The sequence below is a fragment of the Physella acuta genome, unplaced genomic scaffold, assembly GCF_028476545.2.
Source record: "Physella acuta isolate Inbredline_101_S28 unplaced genomic scaffold, ASM2847654v3 ptg001070l, whole genome shotgun sequence".
Lineage (NCBI taxonomy): Eukaryota > Metazoa > Mollusca > Gastropoda > Physidae > Physella > Physella acuta.
In genome coordinates this window covers 113,881-132,071 of record NW_026732587.1, presented here as the reverse complement: position 1 = coordinate 132,071, position 18,191 = coordinate 113,881, and the positions used below count along the sequence as shown (strand labels likewise).

General features: G+C 40.0%; 2 protein-coding genes across 4 annotated transcripts; one reads left to right on the top strand and one right to left on the bottom strand.

The window, feature by feature from the left end:
• Window positions 1-3,580: 3,580 nt before the first annotated feature.
• Window positions 3,581-9,721, top strand: LOC131955497 (26S proteasome non-ATPase regulatory subunit 1-like). Its single transcript, XM_059319629.1, has 5 exons — window positions 3,581-3,725; window positions 5,470-7,970; window positions 8,390-8,542; window positions 8,649-8,786; window positions 8,899-9,721. The coding sequence occupies exons 1-5, from the start codon at window positions 3,695-3,697 to the stop codon at window positions 9,100-9,102; spliced, it is 3,027 nt and encodes a 1,008-aa protein (XP_059175612.1). The 5' UTR covers window positions 3,581-3,694; the 3' UTR covers window positions 9,103-9,721.
• LOC131955498 (uncharacterized) lies at window positions 9,671-17,204 on the bottom strand. 3 transcript variants are annotated; one of them, XM_059319632.1, is made up of 9 exons: window positions 17,044-17,204; window positions 16,757-16,972; window positions 16,328-16,520; window positions 15,819-15,889; window positions 14,684-14,767; window positions 13,948-14,025; window positions 13,358-13,496; window positions 12,759-12,878; window positions 9,671-12,584 (listed from the first exon to the last, which is right to left on the bottom strand). In XM_059319632.1, exons 2-9 carry the CDS (start codon window positions 16,812-16,814, stop codon window positions 11,378-11,380), a joined length of 1,950 nt encoding a protein of 649 aa, XP_059175615.1. In that variant the 5' UTR covers window positions 16,815-16,972; window positions 17,044-17,204; the 3' UTR covers window positions 9,671-11,377. The 3 variants fall into 3 exon arrangements, with proteins under 3 accessions (XP_059175615.1, XP_059175613.1, XP_059175614.1); XM_059319630.1 differs by having other exon boundaries at window positions 16,757-16,937; XM_059319631.1 differs by having other exon boundaries at window positions 17,082-17,190.
• Between the last annotated feature and the right edge of the window lie 987 nt (window positions 17,205-18,191).

Below are 18,191 nucleotides of genomic sequence, written 5' to 3'. Positions count from 1 at the left end.
ACAATGCGAATATTTCACAACTTTGTGAACAAGCAGTTTAAAAATTGACATTCTTATTTTAGGATGCGCGCTGAGTTTGTCTTTGTGTTGATTCCAGTATTTGAACGAGTCTGCTAAAAACGTCATACCACCCCCCCCCCCACCCCCACACACACATAAAACCTACACATACTAACAGGCCCGTTCGTGGGTTAACCCACACTGTGTAAATTTGCAGCGATTAGCCACAAGCCGATCAGAACGTAAGAGCTTACCCACCACTGACATTTTTAATCTCTAAGCGCAGTGTCAATAGTTTTCAAAAGTTACAATATGAACAGAGCTTTCACTGAACTCAAGTCATCTGACGCCACTGATTAAACTGAATCTTTTATTGGTAGAAATTTATGTTATTTGAAATTTATAAGCGTATTTTTATATGGGAATTTCATCACCAAATATTTTGAAATATTTTATTTCAAACAAAACTGAATATTTTTCGTAGAAAAATAATAAAGTGACGCGTTCAGTAAATTAAAAGAGACGAAAATTTACAATGATGTCAGTAAAATCAAGATGCCTTGGTAGCTTTTGTGAAAACATTCGTTTTATTAACCAAATTAATTATAAAAGTAAATAAGCTAACGTTTCGAACATGGCCTAGTCATATGAATAGATAGGTAGTCAGAGCTATGCCCAGCCATCTTTACTTTCACTAACGTAGGCTAACATCAGGGCTTTGTGGACTCAGACTGAGGACTAAGATTTGAACACAAGATTTACGGGTTTGCAGTCGTACGCTCTAACAACCCACCACGCAGTCTCAATATTAAATTACCCTATTTAAATTACAATTGTTTTTAATAACTCACTGCTACACTCCAGTACGTATCAAGATGTTTATTGTACACAATACAATAAACACAGAATGTATGTTGCGAAATTTGTATTTGTATATTGTTGTCAATGTTTTATGCGCTGACAATATCTCATGTCATACTTTAGGAAAGAAGTACATTGATAGTATTTCCCAGCTACATATCACTCATGGAATGGCGTGGTCGAGAAGCAAAGCCCACGAATAGTTCTACGGAGTTTGGGTTCGAATCCCCGCGAACAAGGCTCAAATGGCTACTTGAGTAGACGGCTGGGCCTTTGTAATGCTGGCACTAAAGACATAGGAGCAACAGCTCATTACATAATTAACATAAAAATATGATCCTACGTACTAAATTAGCATACCCTCCTAAGTCCATGTACATAACATGTATTAACTTAACCAAGTAGGCTACATGCAGGGCCTATATATAACAATATTATCTTATTAATTGTTTTTTACAAACATTTCCACTAAGATTGTGTCGAATCTGGTGATGTTGCTCTCTGTCATTCAGTGCTTCAATGCAATCATTTTTTAAATAATTAATTACTTGAATAATTCACCCGCCCCACACGCCTCATACGATAACAAAGTTCACCCACCCCACACCCCTCATACAATAACATCACAAAGTTCACCCCACACCCCTCATACAATAACAAAGTTCACCCACCCCACACCCCTCATAAAATAACAAAGTTCACCCGCCCCACACCCCTCATACTAGAACATCACTAAGTTAACCCATCCCCAACCCTCATACAATAACATCCCCCCCCCCCCCCAAACGAAATACAACGTATATAAAAAATATATACTTTTACCTCTCCCCCGGAGAATAAAATCTGCCCTCCCCCCTTCAAAAAAATCATTCAAGTGCCCCCCCCCCCCCCCCGCGCCCCCCTCCCCACCCCCCGGAGAAAAAAAAGTCTGCAAGAAACACTATCTGAATGGTTGAGGTTTAGCGGCCAAACATAGGAAAAGGGTCTATATAATAGAAGTAGGGTCAAACTTTAGCCTGTGTGATCTACAAATCCGACCAGTGTTTCTTTCAGACTTTTTTCCCCGGAGGAGGGGGGACTCTTCTTCTTCTTCTTCTTCGTTCTTAATTATTAGTGTTGAAGGGGATCGAGATTTATCTGCCAGTGGGTTTGAACTCGAGACTTTGTTCGAATTTATCAACCATGAGCTTTTTGCCGACTCGACCACGTCTCCAACACAATTAAGCGTTACGTGTCAACTGGTTATGCGCCATTGAGGCCATTGACTCCGATTTCAGCCTGCTTTTCTTTTTGGATTTGCTTCCATAGCCTTTGTCCAACCAAGAACAAACTACAAGGCAGCAGTTGTTTAATTTTGGAGTTGTCTCTCGTAGAAGAGTGGCTGTCCCCAGCTAACGAGCCTCATCTGGCCGAGGGTTCGAACTCGAGACTTTTTTTGGTATAGCAACCATGAGCTTTACCGACTCGACCACGCCGACCACTGGAGGGGGGACGACTTGAAATTTTCGGGTGGTTTAGCCCCCCCCCCCCCCTAGGAATAGTTGCCTAAAAGAGACTCTAAATGCGACTTTTGTCAAGTTTGAGCTTTGGTGCAAGGTTTAAGGGTATGACTACGACTTTATTTAGTATGAATGTGCTATAACTACGTATAGATCAAGGTTAAATCAGGCCAAAATTCCAATTCTGGATAAAAATCCGTTTTCAATTTCAATTTTCGTTTCTGGTTAAATTTGAAATTGAGGTGGTGACTTTGGTTTTGGTTTAGAGAAAATTACAACACTATCAGTATTTCTCCCTCAACGGTTGGTCAGAGAGAGACTTGCTAATCCCCAGAAATATCAGATAAGATTCACTAATGTATGTTGTGTTGTATGTTAGGGGTCGTCCATAAATGACGTCACGCTTTTTTGGACGATTTTTACCTCCCCCTCCCATCCATAACACACCGTCACAAAAAGCCAGACCCCCCCCCCAAAAAAAATGACGTCACGCCTCAGCCTACAACCCCCCTCAAAAATGCAGTTGAATTTTTTTTTAAACATTCTATATTTTTCCAAAATCTTGTCTAAAACTCAGTCAAAATAGAGTATTTTAATCAATTCCTATTAGAATCTACAATTTTTTAAAACAGTTTTCTAAAACGCGAAATAACGTCTAAAATTCGTTTTCTAACATTGCTTTTTTATAATGCAAAAGTGTGACGACGCACCATCTGAACCCCCCCCCCCCCCCCCCCCCCCCCTCCCCGTCATCACACACCGTCACAAAATTACGGACCCCCCTCCCCCTACGAGTGTGACGTCATTTATGGACGACCCCTTACTAGTGAAATGAACTGTGAAAATTAACATGTTTATAAGCATAAAATGTAAATTGATATGGGCCTAACTACCTATAGTTTTTTGTTGTTTTATAAAAATTCCGTAGAGACTTAAAATGTATCCTAAGCCTAAGCAGTCTAAGTCTAGCATGATCAGCTGATTGAGTTGGCCTATTTTGGCATTGAGATTAAAAGCTGTTGATAGATCTAGATCTCAATAAAAATGAGCGTACAATAAAAATAACACACCCCTAAAAGGATAAAATAAAATTTGTGGTTAAACTAAAAAGTTTGTTCATATTTTAATTACGGTCCATTTACTAGATACAAAGCACCTATTTTATAATATTGTTTCACGTTCACGTACATCAATTTATGGTTTTTATATAACCCAAATTCACCGGCGGAAGTAGGAAAGTCCAAAATTGCTTTCTCACCTCCGTTGACTGCTTCTATAAATTAAACAAAACATTTTATTGTTGCTGTAAATTTGTTATTCGTTAAACCTATAAAATGGCAGCCACGATGAGCATAACTTCTGCTGGTAATTACATTATTCTTCTAGATGTTGGCTAATCTAATCTAAAAATGAAGAATCTAGGCCTAATATCATAAATGGAGGCCAGCGAGTTGACGAGATTCCTTCTATAATGTTGTTGACATGGAGTAAAAACGTGATTTTTAGATTTAGACCGTAAAAAAAATAAAAACTTAAGCCTAAAATTAATTTAGAAATTTTATATTTTTAGAATAAATGCTAGATCTAGATCTATACTATAAAAGTTGCAAATCCAGAGAACTTGAAAATAATTTGTTGAGTTTAAGGCTACATTTCTATTTATTTTTATCAAGCCTAAGTTATAACCGGATGTTTCACTTTCGTAAGACAAATATTGATTGGCTGTACAGTAACTTAGAGATCGATAACTATTTGTTTACAAAACTTTACAGATCAAGTTTTTAAATTACAATGCAAATTTAAAACCCCATGACCTAGTTTTCTATTTTTAGCTTACAATGTGTACAATAAAATCAATGGCGGCCTATCCAATAGCAGGATGCCATTGTTTATGTCGCCATTACACGTGAAAACCAAATTGTTTTTGCTTTTTTTTTAAATTTTATTTAGTTACCGAAAATATTAAAAACATCAAATACGTCCAATCTTTAGTAAAGTCCAAAAATAACCAGAAAGACAGGATTTTATAACCATATTAATTGTAACTACGCCGTGCAAGATTTTTAAATTAATTTATGCACCTCTCAAATACCTTTGAGACTTTTCTCGCTCGTGTCCATTTAGGGTTCTTCTTCTTTGCTTGGTTCCACTTCTTGGCTTGGTTGTCACTGGACCAAAATGTCAAAAGATGACACAGTCTTTAGCTTGGACAAATCTAATCTAGATCTAGTGTAGTATTTATTTAACTCTTTTATTTTTGTTTTGTTGAGTTAGTCTTTAAATCAGTAGTTCTTCACCTTTACGAGCAACCAAACCCCACCAGTTTCATATGCACATTCACCAAATCCTTCTTATTCTTAATATTTTTATTATTTTTGTCCGCCACAAAATCCAATTGTTAGTCATTTGATATGAGATGGGTGTGTGAATTGTGTGTGTCTGTTTTGACCTCCGCTGAACCCCTGAGATAATCCTTGGTTAATAACCACCGCTCTAGTTTGTAATTTAGATCTATATGATGATTTACTGTTTTAGTAAGTTAAACTTGAGGTAATGACTAAGAAAAAAATTGCCACGTTAAAAAATATAGCCTATATGCCTTAAAAAATCTAGGGTTTCTTGCTTAATCTACACAATTCACAAATTAACAATAGACTGCATCAAATCAATCAACCGTTGACTTGGAAACTAGAATGGACGTTGGGTTGTTAAAAATCCTTCCATTATTGTTGTTGACATGGAAAAAAAAATATTTTGTCAAAGTGCGCTAATAGCAGACAAAAAAAAAATTTAACTCATGGGCCTAAGCTGAAAATTGTTTTAAAATGTAGCCTACTATTTTAAGAATCAATGGGATAAAAGTTGTTAATTTAACCACTACTCTAAAATACAGTGGGTTTTTTTTTTGTTGTTGTTACATTTGATTAATCTGCCTGTTTTTTCATAAGAGTATATTTCTTCCCAACCAAAAAATTATTGAAACTCTAGCCTCTCCTAGCTTGGATTTAGCTGTTCATGAAGTTGCCAAGATAATCTATTGCACTCAAGAGACAAGTATTGATTATTTAATTAGTTGTCTAACTTACACATTTTTAAACTTTATTTTCAGCCGGGGTGATATCTCTTCTGGATGAACCTGAGCCACATCTAAAAACATTTGCTCTAAATAAGTTAGACAACATTGTTGATGTCTTTTGGGCTGAAATTTCAGAGAATGTTGACAAAATTGAAGTTCTTTATGAGGATGCCAGTTTCATATCCCACCAGCTCGCAGCCTTAGTGGCTTCTAAAGTTTACTACCACTTGGGAGCATTTGAGGAATCTTTAACCTTTGCCCTCGGCGCTGGACCCCTTTTCAATGTAAATGATACATCAGAATTTGTTGAAACCATCATTTCTAAATGTATTGACCATTACACTAAAATGAGAGTTCACAATGCAGAAGTTACTAATGAAGCTGATAAAAAGGAGATTGATCCAAGACTAGAAGCTGTTGTAAATAGAATGTTTCAGCGGTGCCTTGATGACAAACAGTTCAAGCAGGCGGTGGGCATAGCCCTGGAAACAAGAAGAATAGACATCTTTGAGAAGGCCATCACTCTGGCTGATGACGTACCCAGCATGCTGTCCTATGCCTTCAAAGTCTGCATGTCTTTGATACAAAGTCGCCACTTCCGCAATACCATCCTTCGTGTTTTAACCAATCTGTACATGGGACTTGGTACCCCAGACTACATCAATGTTTGCCAGTGCTACATCTTTTTGGATGATGCTCAGGCTGTTGCCCATATCCTAGTGCAGCTCACCAAGGGAAATGAGGACAGTGTGCTCATGGCCTATCAGATTGGGTTTGATCTGTATGAAAGTGCAACCCAGCAGTTCCTTCAGCGCGTGCAGGCAGCCCTGCGGGTTGCCGCCCCTGCTCCAATATCTGCCCCTCCTGCTATGAATACAAAGAAGCCAAGCAGCAGCACAGAGCTGAAAGAGACAGAGACCCCAATGGAGACTGACGAGAGTAGCGTGAGCCCAGATCCTAAGCCAGTGAAAGATTTGAGCACTTTGACTGAAGATGAAAAGCGTCAACAGGAGCGCATTGAACGCTTGCACACAATTCTAGGAGGGGAGACTAGTATTTTTCTCCGCCTCCAATTTTTAATTAAAAACAACAAAACAGATATGCTAATCTTAAAGAATACCAAGGACGGTGTCCGTAACTCTGTGTGCCACACTGCTACTGTCATTGCCAACTCATTCATGCACTGTGGAACAACATCTGACCAGTTTTTGAGAGACAACCTCGAATGGCTGGCAAGAGCCACAAACTGGGCCAAATTCTCGGCCACGGCCAGCCTGGGGGTCATCCATAAGGGCCATGAGAAGGAAGCTCTAAATTTGATGTCACAGTATCTGCCTAAAGATATGGGGCCAGGGTCATCATACTCTGAGGGTGGAGGGCTGTATGCTCTAGGTCTGATCCATGCAAACCATGGAGGGGAGATAACTGACTATCTCCTAAACCAGCTGAAAGAAGCTTCCACTGACATGGTCCGCCACGGTGGGTGTCTGGGGTTGGGGTTGGCTGCCATGGGATCAGCCAGGCATGACATCTACGAGCAGCTCAAGTTCAACCTGTTTCAAGATGATGCTGTAACAGGAGAAGCAGCTGGTCTAGCTATGGGCCTGGTCATGTTAGGCACCAAGTCCTCTACGGCTATCACTGATATGGTGCAGTATGCCCAGGAAACCCAGCATGAGAAAATCCTTAGAGGCTTAGCTGTTGGCATAGCCCTCACTATGTATGGTCGCCTGGAAGAGGCTGACGCGCTGATCGAGTCACTTATGAGGGATAAAGATCCCATCCTGCGTTGGTCAGGCATGTACACCCTGGCCATGGCCTACTGCGGGACTGGAAACAACCAGGCCATTCGCAGACTGCTGCATGTCGCTGTGAGTGATGTCAATGATGATGTACGCAGGGTAGCCGTCACCTGCCTGGGTTTCCTCCTGTACAGAACCCCAGAGCAGTGCCCCAGTGTTGTGTCCCTTCTGTCTGAGAGCTACAATCCTCATGTTCGTTTTGGTGCTGCCATGGCCCTGGGTATTGCTTGTGCTGGCACTGGCTTAAAGGATGCTATTGGACTTCTTGAGCCCATGACCAATGATCCTATTAATTATGTCCGCCAAGGAGCACTTATTGCATCAGCTCTTATCCTGATCCAGCATAACGAGTCTACCTGCCCTAAAGTAACCCACTTCCGTCAACTGTATGCTAAAGTTATTGCGGATAAACACGAGGATGTCATGGCCAAATTTGGTTCCATTCTGGCCCAGGGTATCATAGATGCTGGCGGCCGCAACTGCACAGTTTCGTTGCTGTCTCGTACAGGCCACACCAACATGGAAGCAGTGGTGGGTATGTTGGTCTTCTGTCAGCATTGGTTTTGGTACCCACTCACCCACTTCCTCTCACTTGCGTTTAAACCATCTTGCATTATTGGACTGAATATTGATCTCAAGATGCCTAAGGTTGAGTTCAAATCCAACGCCAAGCCATCCATGTTTGCCTACCCACCAGTTCTTGAAGAAAAGAAGGATAAAGCCAAGGAAAAGGTATGTAGGCTTCTTATTAACAGAATTTAATAGAGAATTTTCAAATCTTTATTTTTTGTAGCTCATTTTAAAGTTATGTTTGTGTCAAGTTTTGCTTCTTACAAAAATCTTATAAATGGACTTTTCATCAGACTGTAGCTGTATTACATAGTGTTGTAAGGATGTTTTATGTATTAAAATAACACTTGGTCACACTGCAACTATTACAATTCTATAAAAATTTATTATGCCAAGATAAATTGGCTTTTCTTGTATGTATACACCACAGTCAGTCAGTTTAGATTGAATTCCTTGAAAATATTACCTGATTGAATTCTTCCACTTATTTGTTGATCAAGTGCAAAGTGCAAGGCTACATATCTTTTTTTTTTTCTTTCAATCAAGCTTTTGAATGTTTATATTTTACTTATACGTTACAGGTAGAAACAGCAGTTTTATCCATCACAGCCAAACAGAAGAAGAAAGATTTAGAGAAGAAGAAAGACTCTCAGACCAGTGTTGATAGCATGGATGTTGATGAAGTTTCATCTAAAAAGGAGCCTGCTGGGAAAGATAAAAAAGATAAAAAGAAGGTGTGTTGAAGATAATTATTTCTCAACTGCCTTGTTCAGAACAATTAAAAACTTTATGTATTTTAATTAATGAATTTTTTTATGTTAATCATTGTATGTCTTGCAGGAAGCCACATCCTCAGATAAAAACAAAAATGCAGGAGAGGACGAATCATCAGAATCTCTGCTCACAGAATCTATCACAGAAAAGAAAGAACCAGAACCAACTTTTGAGATTCTCTCCAACCCAGCCAGGGTTATGAAGGTAGGTTTGGTGTTGTCCACATTTCATGGAACCAGTGTAAAGTATTAAACCAATGTAAAGTAACCACCACCATTAGTCTGTTGATGGTCTCACACTCCTCATCTGTCTGCAGGCCCAGCTGAAGGTCCTGACACTGGACACCCTCAGGTACTCTGTGGTGAAAGACTTGTCCCACGGTGGCATCATCATGCTGAAGAACAGCAAGCCAGGGGAGCAGGAGGACATTGTGGAGACAGTGCAGGCGGGCGGCCCTAAGGCTGAGGAGGAAGAGGAAGAACCTGAACCCCCAGAGGCATTTGAGTGGACAGAGGATTAGGTGCTTGGGGTGTTTAGTTTTACAGTTTTGGTTTTATTTTCAAGCATACATCCCTGTTGGGCTCATATCATGTCCATTGAATATTTTGTTTACATTATGGCTGTTTTGGAGACAATAAAACTACAGGCAATTGATTGGTCTTGTGCTCAGCTTCTGTTGGTTGCTTATAAGGTTCTGAGAAAATTGTATTTATTTCAAACTTTTAATTCTGTCATACTAGTTGTAGATCCTCAGTACTGGGTCTAAGTGTATGTCAGCCTCTAGGGGTAGGCTGTGACTACATCTAGAGTGGAGATGATCTATCCTTCCTATTTCAGATGATCTAAAGCTGTCATTTATTTTAGTATTGTTTTCATTCAGTCTCATTGTTTTTGTTGAATACCAACATTTTGTCCCTAGAATGGGTTGTAGTTGTGCTACCATCTTAATGAGGATTATACCTATTTGTTGTTTATACTATGTATGCTCTTCTCATTTTTTTTTAAAAACCTGAATATTCAAACATGTCTTAGTAGAATTGTATGAGGTCAGCCTCTTTTGTCATACATTGCTTAAGACAAAACTCAAGTCAATTTACCAGAATGTTTATTGATTGTATTAAAAAAGATTAAAAAGCAAAAGCTGTTTAATTTTGTACAAGTGTGAGATGAAAAGTATGATTGAATTGTTACAATTGTCATTTAAGATATTTTAGTGGTGACATTGTGATCAAGATTGAACATGTACAAGTAGGTTAGTTCGATGAAATTTTTTCTATAGCATTAGGTTTTATGGAAAACTTGTTTCAATTGAGGTATACAAGTAACAAGTTACCTATTTAGGGTATACAACCATCTTAAACCGTCAAGTTGTAGGACAGGTGTATCAACCTCTAAGCTCTGCCACAGTCATTACTGTCATGGTGGACAGGGACACAGGGCAAAGTTCCTGTAAACCGTCAGGAATGGTGCTGAAATTGGCCTATTAGTGCTTGGATTTTTAAGAAAATGTGTTTTTTAAATTAATCTTTCCAGTTAGTCAATTTGTTATATTTTGTAAAATGGCCTGTGACTTGGTAGACTTCAGTGTTGTCTTTGATGAAAAAAAAACACAGTATGAAAGTTTAAGTAGGGAGAGAGAGAGCTTTCATGATTTTCTGCTTGGATACAGCCAGTCAACACCTGGCTGTCCAGTATTTAGAATTAACGAGAAATATGTGATACAGGTATTTACATTTAGGCAGATAGTACTAAATCAATAGTTCTTGTGGTGTGTTGCCATGGTGACAGCCAGCATCTTATGGTGTATGATGTGGTGTGGTCAAGCTGACAGCCAGCATCTTATGGTGTGTGATGTGGTATGGTCAAGCTGACAGCCAGCATCTTATGGTGTGTGATGTGGTATGGTCAAGCTGACAGCCAGCATCTTATGGTGTGTGATGTGGTATGGTCAAGCTGACAGCCAGCATCTTATGGTGTGTGATGTGGTATGGTCAAGCTGACAGCCAGCATCTTATGGTGTGTGATGTGGTATGGTCAAGCTGACAGCCAGCATCTTATGGTGTGTGATGTGGTATGGTCAAGCTGACAGCCAGCATCTTATGGTGTGTGATGTGGTGTGTTGCTATGGTGACAGCCAGCATCTTATGGTGTGTGATGTGGTATGGTCAAGCTGACAGCCAGCATCTTATGGTGTGTGATGTGGTATGGTCAAGCTGACAGCCAGCATCTTATGGTGTGTGATGTGGTATGGTCAAGCTGACAGCCAGCATCTTATGGTGTGTGATGTGGTGTGTTGCTATGGTGACAGCCAGCATCTTATGGTGTGTGATGTGGTATGGTCAAGCTGACAGCCAGCATCTTATGGTGTGTGATGTGGTGTGTTGCTATGGTGACAGCCAGCATCTTATGGTGTGTGATGTGGTATGGTCAAGCTGACAGCCAGCATCTTATGGTGTGTGATGTGGTATGGTCAAGCTGACAGCCAGCATCTTATGGTGTGTGATGTGGTATGGTCAAGCTGACAGCCAGCATCTTATGGTGTGTGATGTGGTGTGTTGCTATGGTGACAGCCAGCATCTTATGGTGTGTGATGTGGTATGGTCAAGCTGACAGCCAGCATCTTATGGTGTGTGATGTGGTATGGTCAAGCTGACAGCCAGCATCTTATGGTGTGTGATGTGGCATTGCCAAGGTGACAGCCAGCATCTTATGGTGTGTGATGTGGTATGGTCAAGCTGACAGCCAGCATCTTATGGTGTGTGATGTGGTGTGTTGCTATGGTGACAGCCAGCATCTTATGGTGTGTGATGTGGCATTGCCAAGGTGACAGCCAGCACACTGGACAGTGTCATGATGACTGTAGTGGACGATGTAGCTTTGCCTGCCCCGCTGTATAGCGTGTACAGTGTCCTGGGTTTCCTGTTGGGCGCTATGCCGGCGTCGTACCTGGGCGGGCAGTCATCAAACAGCCTCTCTGTCTCCGTCAGCTCCAGGTAGAGCCTGGCCCCGTCGATCTCGTAGCTCCTCGAGTTCTGGTTCTTGGGGCAGCGGGCAGTCTCGGCTCTGGACAGGGCGATGTCCGTCCAGCTGATCCGCTCGTACACCCAGCATCGGAACTTGGAGACGGCGTCCTCCTCGTCGTACGTCACCAGGTAGGACTTCATGTCCTCCAGCCAGTAGCCCGCGCAGGTCAGTATGTGATCCGGCTCGTCGTACTCCCCAACCGGCCGCCCCCTGTAGTCCACCGTCTCGCAGTAGGAGGCGTCGATCTCGATCTTGCTCAGGTCGCCGTCACACGATTTGATCTCGGACACGTTCAGCAGACAGTTGATTCGATTCCGTGGACTCAGTGTCACACCGCGAATCCTGGTATCGTACAGCTGGTAGAAGTCGTTCGAGTACTGCCTGAACGAGTACCGGCCACCTATCGGGCAGATGACGGGAGACGGGGGGTTCTGTATGAGAACTTCGTACTTCCAATCTACGTTGTCTCGCGAAAAAGTCAGCCATTGCCAGCTGCAGGTCTCCTTGAAGGAATCAACCAGGAAATCTTTATCGCGGTTTCGTTCGTCTAAATTAAACGGCAGTTTGACTGATCGTCCAACGCGGTATCGAACAATCCCGTGATGCCGCGGTACAAGATCGAAGCAGACGAGACTGATCTCACACCTGCCCACGACGACCTTGGACATGAGGTAGCGCGTGCCAAGGTTGGCTTGACACGAGAACCAGGTCTCCTCGTAGTCGAACTGACTCATCATGGTCCTGTAGTAGATGTGGCTCTCGTTGATCCACACGTTGGACGCGAACTGGATCCCCTGGGTGAACCAGGTCCCTGTCAGGTTCCTGGGCAGGGTGCATTGTGGGAAGGTGAAGCTGGTCTTGGGCGGGACCCGCCTCAGTACGATCCTGATGGGAGACTGCTCCAGGCTCTTGAGGTTTCTGCAGTCGCCAAACCTGCTGAGGCCCCAGCGTATCGTGTTGTCTGTAGTGTGTTGGTCCCTGGACAAGATAACCATTTGTACTCGCTTAATATAAACAGCTATATATATATATATATATATATATATATATATATATATATATATATATATATATATATATATATATATATATATATATATATATATATGTGTGTATGTATGTATGTATGTACGACTGTAACACAGATTTTACCTGAGGGTCATGAGACACTTGTACTTGTCTTGAATGACACCTGTCTCATCATGTACAAGTCCAACGAAGGTGTACACGTTGTTGTTCATGTACGCCACCCAGGTGCCCATACATTTGTACCTGAGTAGAACATAAGAGGTAAGTACCGGTACAGTGTAGAACTTAACACTTAAGACGGTGACAGCCTACATAGACCTCGAGAAATTTACTGTAAGCCAAGATTTTTTAGCGGAGAAAGCCCAAACCCCAATATTATTTTTCATACATATCCATTTATTCTTTTTTCTATGATAAAACGGTTTAAAAAAAAATCTGCATGTATTTGAATTCCTGAAATATTCATATAGGCCTACATACTCCGTTGTGAATATAGCAAATCTATGAAAAATATCCTAATGATTTTATTCTATACTTCACCGTCATTATTAGAGTGGAAAAAACGATTGCTGTTTCGATTTGATGCTTTGTACATAAGCTGACTTATATTAAGAGACGTATTTTACACAAGTAGGCTAATACATTGTGTTTAAAATAATGTAGTTGGCACGTATTTTCTCATTTTTTACTGTAAATATCGCGTGAGTAGGTGGGATGTTTACCTGATCGTCTGCCTGAAGCTGGTCTGGACGTCTGGGCAGATCCTGAAGCTCATGAGGAAATCTTTGTTGTCGTAGTTTGGTGAGCCGGGGGTCTGACAGGCCTGGAGGAGATTCTCGCTGTTGTTGCAGATCCCGCCCCCTGTGGGGCAAGGCTATATTTAGACATCTCTGTAACAGTGTGGTACTTAACTCGACCCGGGGGAGGGGGTCAGGCCCATGACTTTAGGCCAAGCATTCCTATTTTTTAATTTTTATGGAAGTATAGTCTAACAATCTGTTTGGCATTATTATAAAAGCCACTAATCTGAATGCTTGCTTTGGACTTTCTATTCTAACCTCCATAACTCATAATTAATGTATAAATGGATACGCAAACGTATTGTGATATAAATGACAAATTTAAATATTTCAAGCCAAAATAAAATAAAAAAATTTCAAAAAGACAATATGGTATACATTTGTTTTAAAACAAGGTTAGGCAAAGACAACCATTGCGATATTGGCCCTAAATCGTTGATTTACTATGCATCGTCGCATGAAAAGATAATTCACCTTACATACAGGGCATACAGTTGAATAGAGTTACTCGCCTTTTTCATTGATCTCATAAGAAAACTGAAAAAGTCCTTCAATACTTGATATGCAGTCCATGACAGGACTGACTTCTTCTGCAAAAAAAAAAAAAAAAAAAAAAAAAAAAAAAAAAAAAAAGCAATAATAGCAATAAACATACTGTAAATAAATGTAGGCAGCAATAAATGCATACTCCAATATATAAATGGACACCCACTCATATTATCCTACGTGAAAAACCGTTTCCAGAAAAGCTAGGCGGACGGCAACAGGACGAAGAATTGGGCTGTTCCAGCACCCATGCTGCCAGACCGCTAGAACCGTACTTTGACAAGATACACTCATCAACTCTACCACCCGCTCGAGCCGTACTTTGACAAGACACACTCATCAACTCTACCACCCGCTAGACCCGTGGATTTTCTCGACGCTGGTGCCTTTAATGCTACAAGTTTGGGGGACAGAGTTTCTTCAAGGCATCTATTGGGATTGGGGCATTCCCCCCCCCCCCCCCCTCCGAAAGAAATGGAATTTATATAGAAAATAATATATACTTTTACCAGTGTCCGCCCCCGGAACATTAGTCCGCCACCCCCTTCCCAAATATCAAGCGCCCCCCCCCCTCCGGAGAAAAAAAAACTCTAAAAAAAACACCAGGGATACGTGTGTCTATAATAATGCAAGGGTGGGGGGCTGGTGGAGGGGGCCTAGAATGACTTGATTTAAGAAAAAAAAATGTAAAAAATGACTTGCTGAACATGGTGACCAACTCAGCGTGCTCAGTCACTTCATTGATTTCGCTACATTTGCTGATGTCTGCTTCAGTCATGCAGTCACCTGGAACATAGCGCAGTCAAATAATTGTTTGATAATGATTTCATTCGTTGCTTCTTTCTACGTTAAATCATACACATATTAAGCCGTGTAACGGCCTCTTTTTAAAAACATTGACATAAATGTTTCAATGAACTTTTAAAACGTATTTTTTACTTTCTCGTATATACGAAGTATAGAGAAAGTCTTGTAATCGTGCAAAAAAAAAAAATCGAGATTTTTACAAATCTCGACGTTTTACACCTCACTGATACGGAAAAACATAATTTTGCAATCTTGTCCGTATGTCTGTGTGTCTGTCTGTGTGTCTGTGTGTCTGTCTGTCCGTGTGTAAACACGATAACTTGAGTACCGTTACAGCTACGTTGATGAAATTTCATATATAAGTATTTTATCAAAATCGTAGATCCGTATCAACTTTTGAGCGATTTCCGATAACCGGAAGTGGTACTTTTCCTACTTTGAATTTTTCAAAAGCCTATAACTTGAGTACTATTTCAGATAGATAAATGAAATTTCAAATGTAAGTAAAAGATCTAATTCTCTACCTTCTGTTAAATTTTGAGTAATTTCCGTTGACTGGAAGTAGTAATTTACGCTACTTCCGATTTCTCAAAAAACTAATGTAAATTTTAAAAGTACTAATAATATTGCGCACCATTATGCGCTTTTTTATTTGGCGTTCACTTGGTGTGCAATTAATTTGTCTACGAGATTTTATTCTATTTTTAAAACTTTAAGTATTTAAAATGGATTAAAAATCATGTCTATAGCCCGAGTTCCCATCCCCTGTTATTTTATATAAGAATATTCGAGAAAGTTTAGGGGAGATCACTCCCGGTTTATTTTGTATGTATATCGAATGTAAACAATAACGTTAAAACTTAATTTGTTTATATTGTAAGATGTATATTGATATGTAAACAATAACGTTTAAACTTACTTTGTTTATATTGTAAGATGTATATTGATTTGTAAACAATAACGTTTTAAACTTACTTTGTTTATATTGTAAGATGTATATTAATATGTAAACAATGACGTTTAAACTTACTTTGTTTATATTGTAAGATGTATATTGATCTGTAAATAACATCCAGGCACATGTAACAGTTGGCATTTGTTCTGGGGAAAAGACATTAAAAAGTTATTAATTAAAACGTTTGATTACAGATAAAAGATATGTCTCATATCTACTTCAGACACTGTGGGTGGGGGGAGAGGGAAGGGTGGGGGGGGGGGGGGGGGGTTTACAGGCTGATTTAACTGTTTTCTACACCACTTGGGTGACACCAATTTTTTGTATGTTAAGGGATAGTGGTGCAGTAGCTGATTTTGCTTGTGGTGCGACGTTTAACAATCACTATATATATATATATATATATATATATATATATATATATATATATATATATATATATATATATATATATATATATATATATATATATATATGCCTATATGTGTGTGCATGTGTTGTGTCACACACAACAATACATTGTTTAATCCTACCCATAACACAACATGATACCTTAAGCGTTGCTTGAACAAACACATACTTACGTCTTTAACAGAATGGTGGCGTTGACGCCGTCACTGACCACTTCCGGCTTGTGCAGGATCTGCTGGTAGCACTGGACGCCCTCCCCCCACGTGCCGGAGGTGGCACTGATGATCAGACGGGTGTCCGTGCCGGAATCCCGATGGTACCAGGAGCCGTCGTAGTAGTTGGGGAACTGGCACACTCCCACGGCAGCTGAAATCACGGTGTTTATTTACAGTTGGACTCGATTTCTATTTATAGAATCTACATGTTTAATTTGTGTAACAGATTTCATGAGCCATAAATGCTTTTATTATTTTTATAGTTTTTTTTTTAGTTTTTTTTTTTAGTTTTTTTTTTTTAAAGGAAGTTTTTTTTTCAGTGTACTAAACAGTTATAAAGTTTTGAAGATTTTCAATATTTTTTTAGCCGAATTACAACATATTTACCTGGCAGCTGGAGAAAAACACTGAGAATCACCGTGGAAATCACGCTGGTCAACTTCATGGTTAGTTCCACAGGTTCCCTCTCAATGGGACATTGTTGTGTTGCCTGTTGGCTTCAGAGGGTGAATAAACTAATGTCTGTTAGTTTAGTCAAACGGAAGATGAATCACCTAATGCCTGTTAGCTTGGTCAAAAAGAGAATAAATCACCGAAGGTCTTCTGGGGAACAGAAGATGAGAATATAATGTCTCGCGACTTGCTCTAAAAATCCCGCGCCTTTCTGTACTCACCTCAAATTAAGGCCTAATGAATACAAACCAATGACAACCTTTTATCAAAGTCAGCCTGCCATTTTGTTTTTCCCTCTCAACAACTCTACACATTCAACAACAAACGTTTGAATCTACACATCCAACTAACGTTTGAATCACCACAGATAACAAAGGAAAAAATTATGCACGCTACTAAACTTGGCCAACGTGTGCTAAAGATAAAATCATATCTTGGCCTGTTGACCCCTGGGTGTTGATAAAACCAATTAGAAATCATAATAGTGTCGGGGGGCCGGGGCTAGTTTTTTAAATACATCAACTGGAGATATTGAAACACATTTCAACTGGCTAGGCTATTATTTTTTCCAGCTAGTTCTTGATATTTCGTGTAACTATTTCAAGCCCAACAAATTATATACACGATATAGTAAAGTTGTAGCCATCATTTAATTAATTAGATTTAATTCTAACGGTAATTTTCAGATATAGAGCTGGATTCCTATAACAAAATACGGTTTTCGGTTTCTTGAATGAGATGAGTCTTTAGAATTTGAACCAGACAACACTGTCTCTGCTGTTGCTTTAGAATAGGTCCCTTGAGATATAAACAAACATGGTACACTTGGTTGAGTTGCAATGATGATGCTTGCGTGTAATGAACATCGAGAAAAACATGGTTCTTTAATATTTGGACCATCTTGATGGTAATTACTTGACAGATAGACATGGATGTACCGAGTGAAAGTTTTCAAATATCTCTGACTAAAGCTCAAGCATTCTTGCTGGTATTCCAGCTAAAGCTCAAGCATTCTCGCTGGTATTGGATGTTTTCCCGAAGTTTTTAGGTTTCTCTGGCCCTTTATTGAACAAGTCCAACACCCTGACCGCTTTGACAGTTTGTTTGCTTACATTGGTACTACAATCAACCCAAGATCAAATTGTATGCTTTGGATGAATTTGACCCCAGCCCATCTCCACGAACTAATCTAACGTGAGCGACTTGTTTTACCCCACTTACTTGATTCCCCCCCCCCCCCCCCCCCCCCGCGCCAACCAAATTGAATGACTACTGTTTTAGCCAACCACTGACTTGACCCCCCCCCCTCCCCCTCACACCAAATTGAATGACTACTGTTTTATCCAAAGTTTAAAAAAAAAAAAACAAC

Excerpts from the sequence above, each read along its gene's own strand:
- LOC131955497 (XM_059319629.1), top strand. The coding sequence starts at position 3,695 with ATGGCAGCCACGATGAGCATAACTTCTGCTG. Across the intron at positions 8,543-8,648 it reads ATAAAAAAGATAAAAAGAAG|GAAGCCACATCCTCAGATAA; the intron begins GTGTGTTGAAGA and ends TATGTCTTGCAG. Across the intron at positions 8,787-8,898 it reads ACCCAGCCAGGGTTATGAAG|GCCCAGCTGAAGGTCCTGAC; the intron begins GTAGGTTTGGTG and ends ATCTGTCTGCAG.
- LOC131955498 (XM_059319632.1), bottom strand. The coding sequence starts at position 16,814 with ATGAAGTTGACCAGCGTGATTTCCACGGTGATTCTCAGTGTTTTTCTC. Across the intron at positions 15,890-16,327 it reads GCCACCATTCTGTTAAAGAC|AACAAATGCCAACTGTTACA; the intron begins GTAAGTATGTGT and ends TCTTTTCCCCAG. Across the intron at positions 12,879-13,357 it reads AGCTTCAGGCAGACGATCAG|GTACAAATGTATGGGCACCT; the intron begins GTAAACATCCCA and ends TGTTCTACTCAG.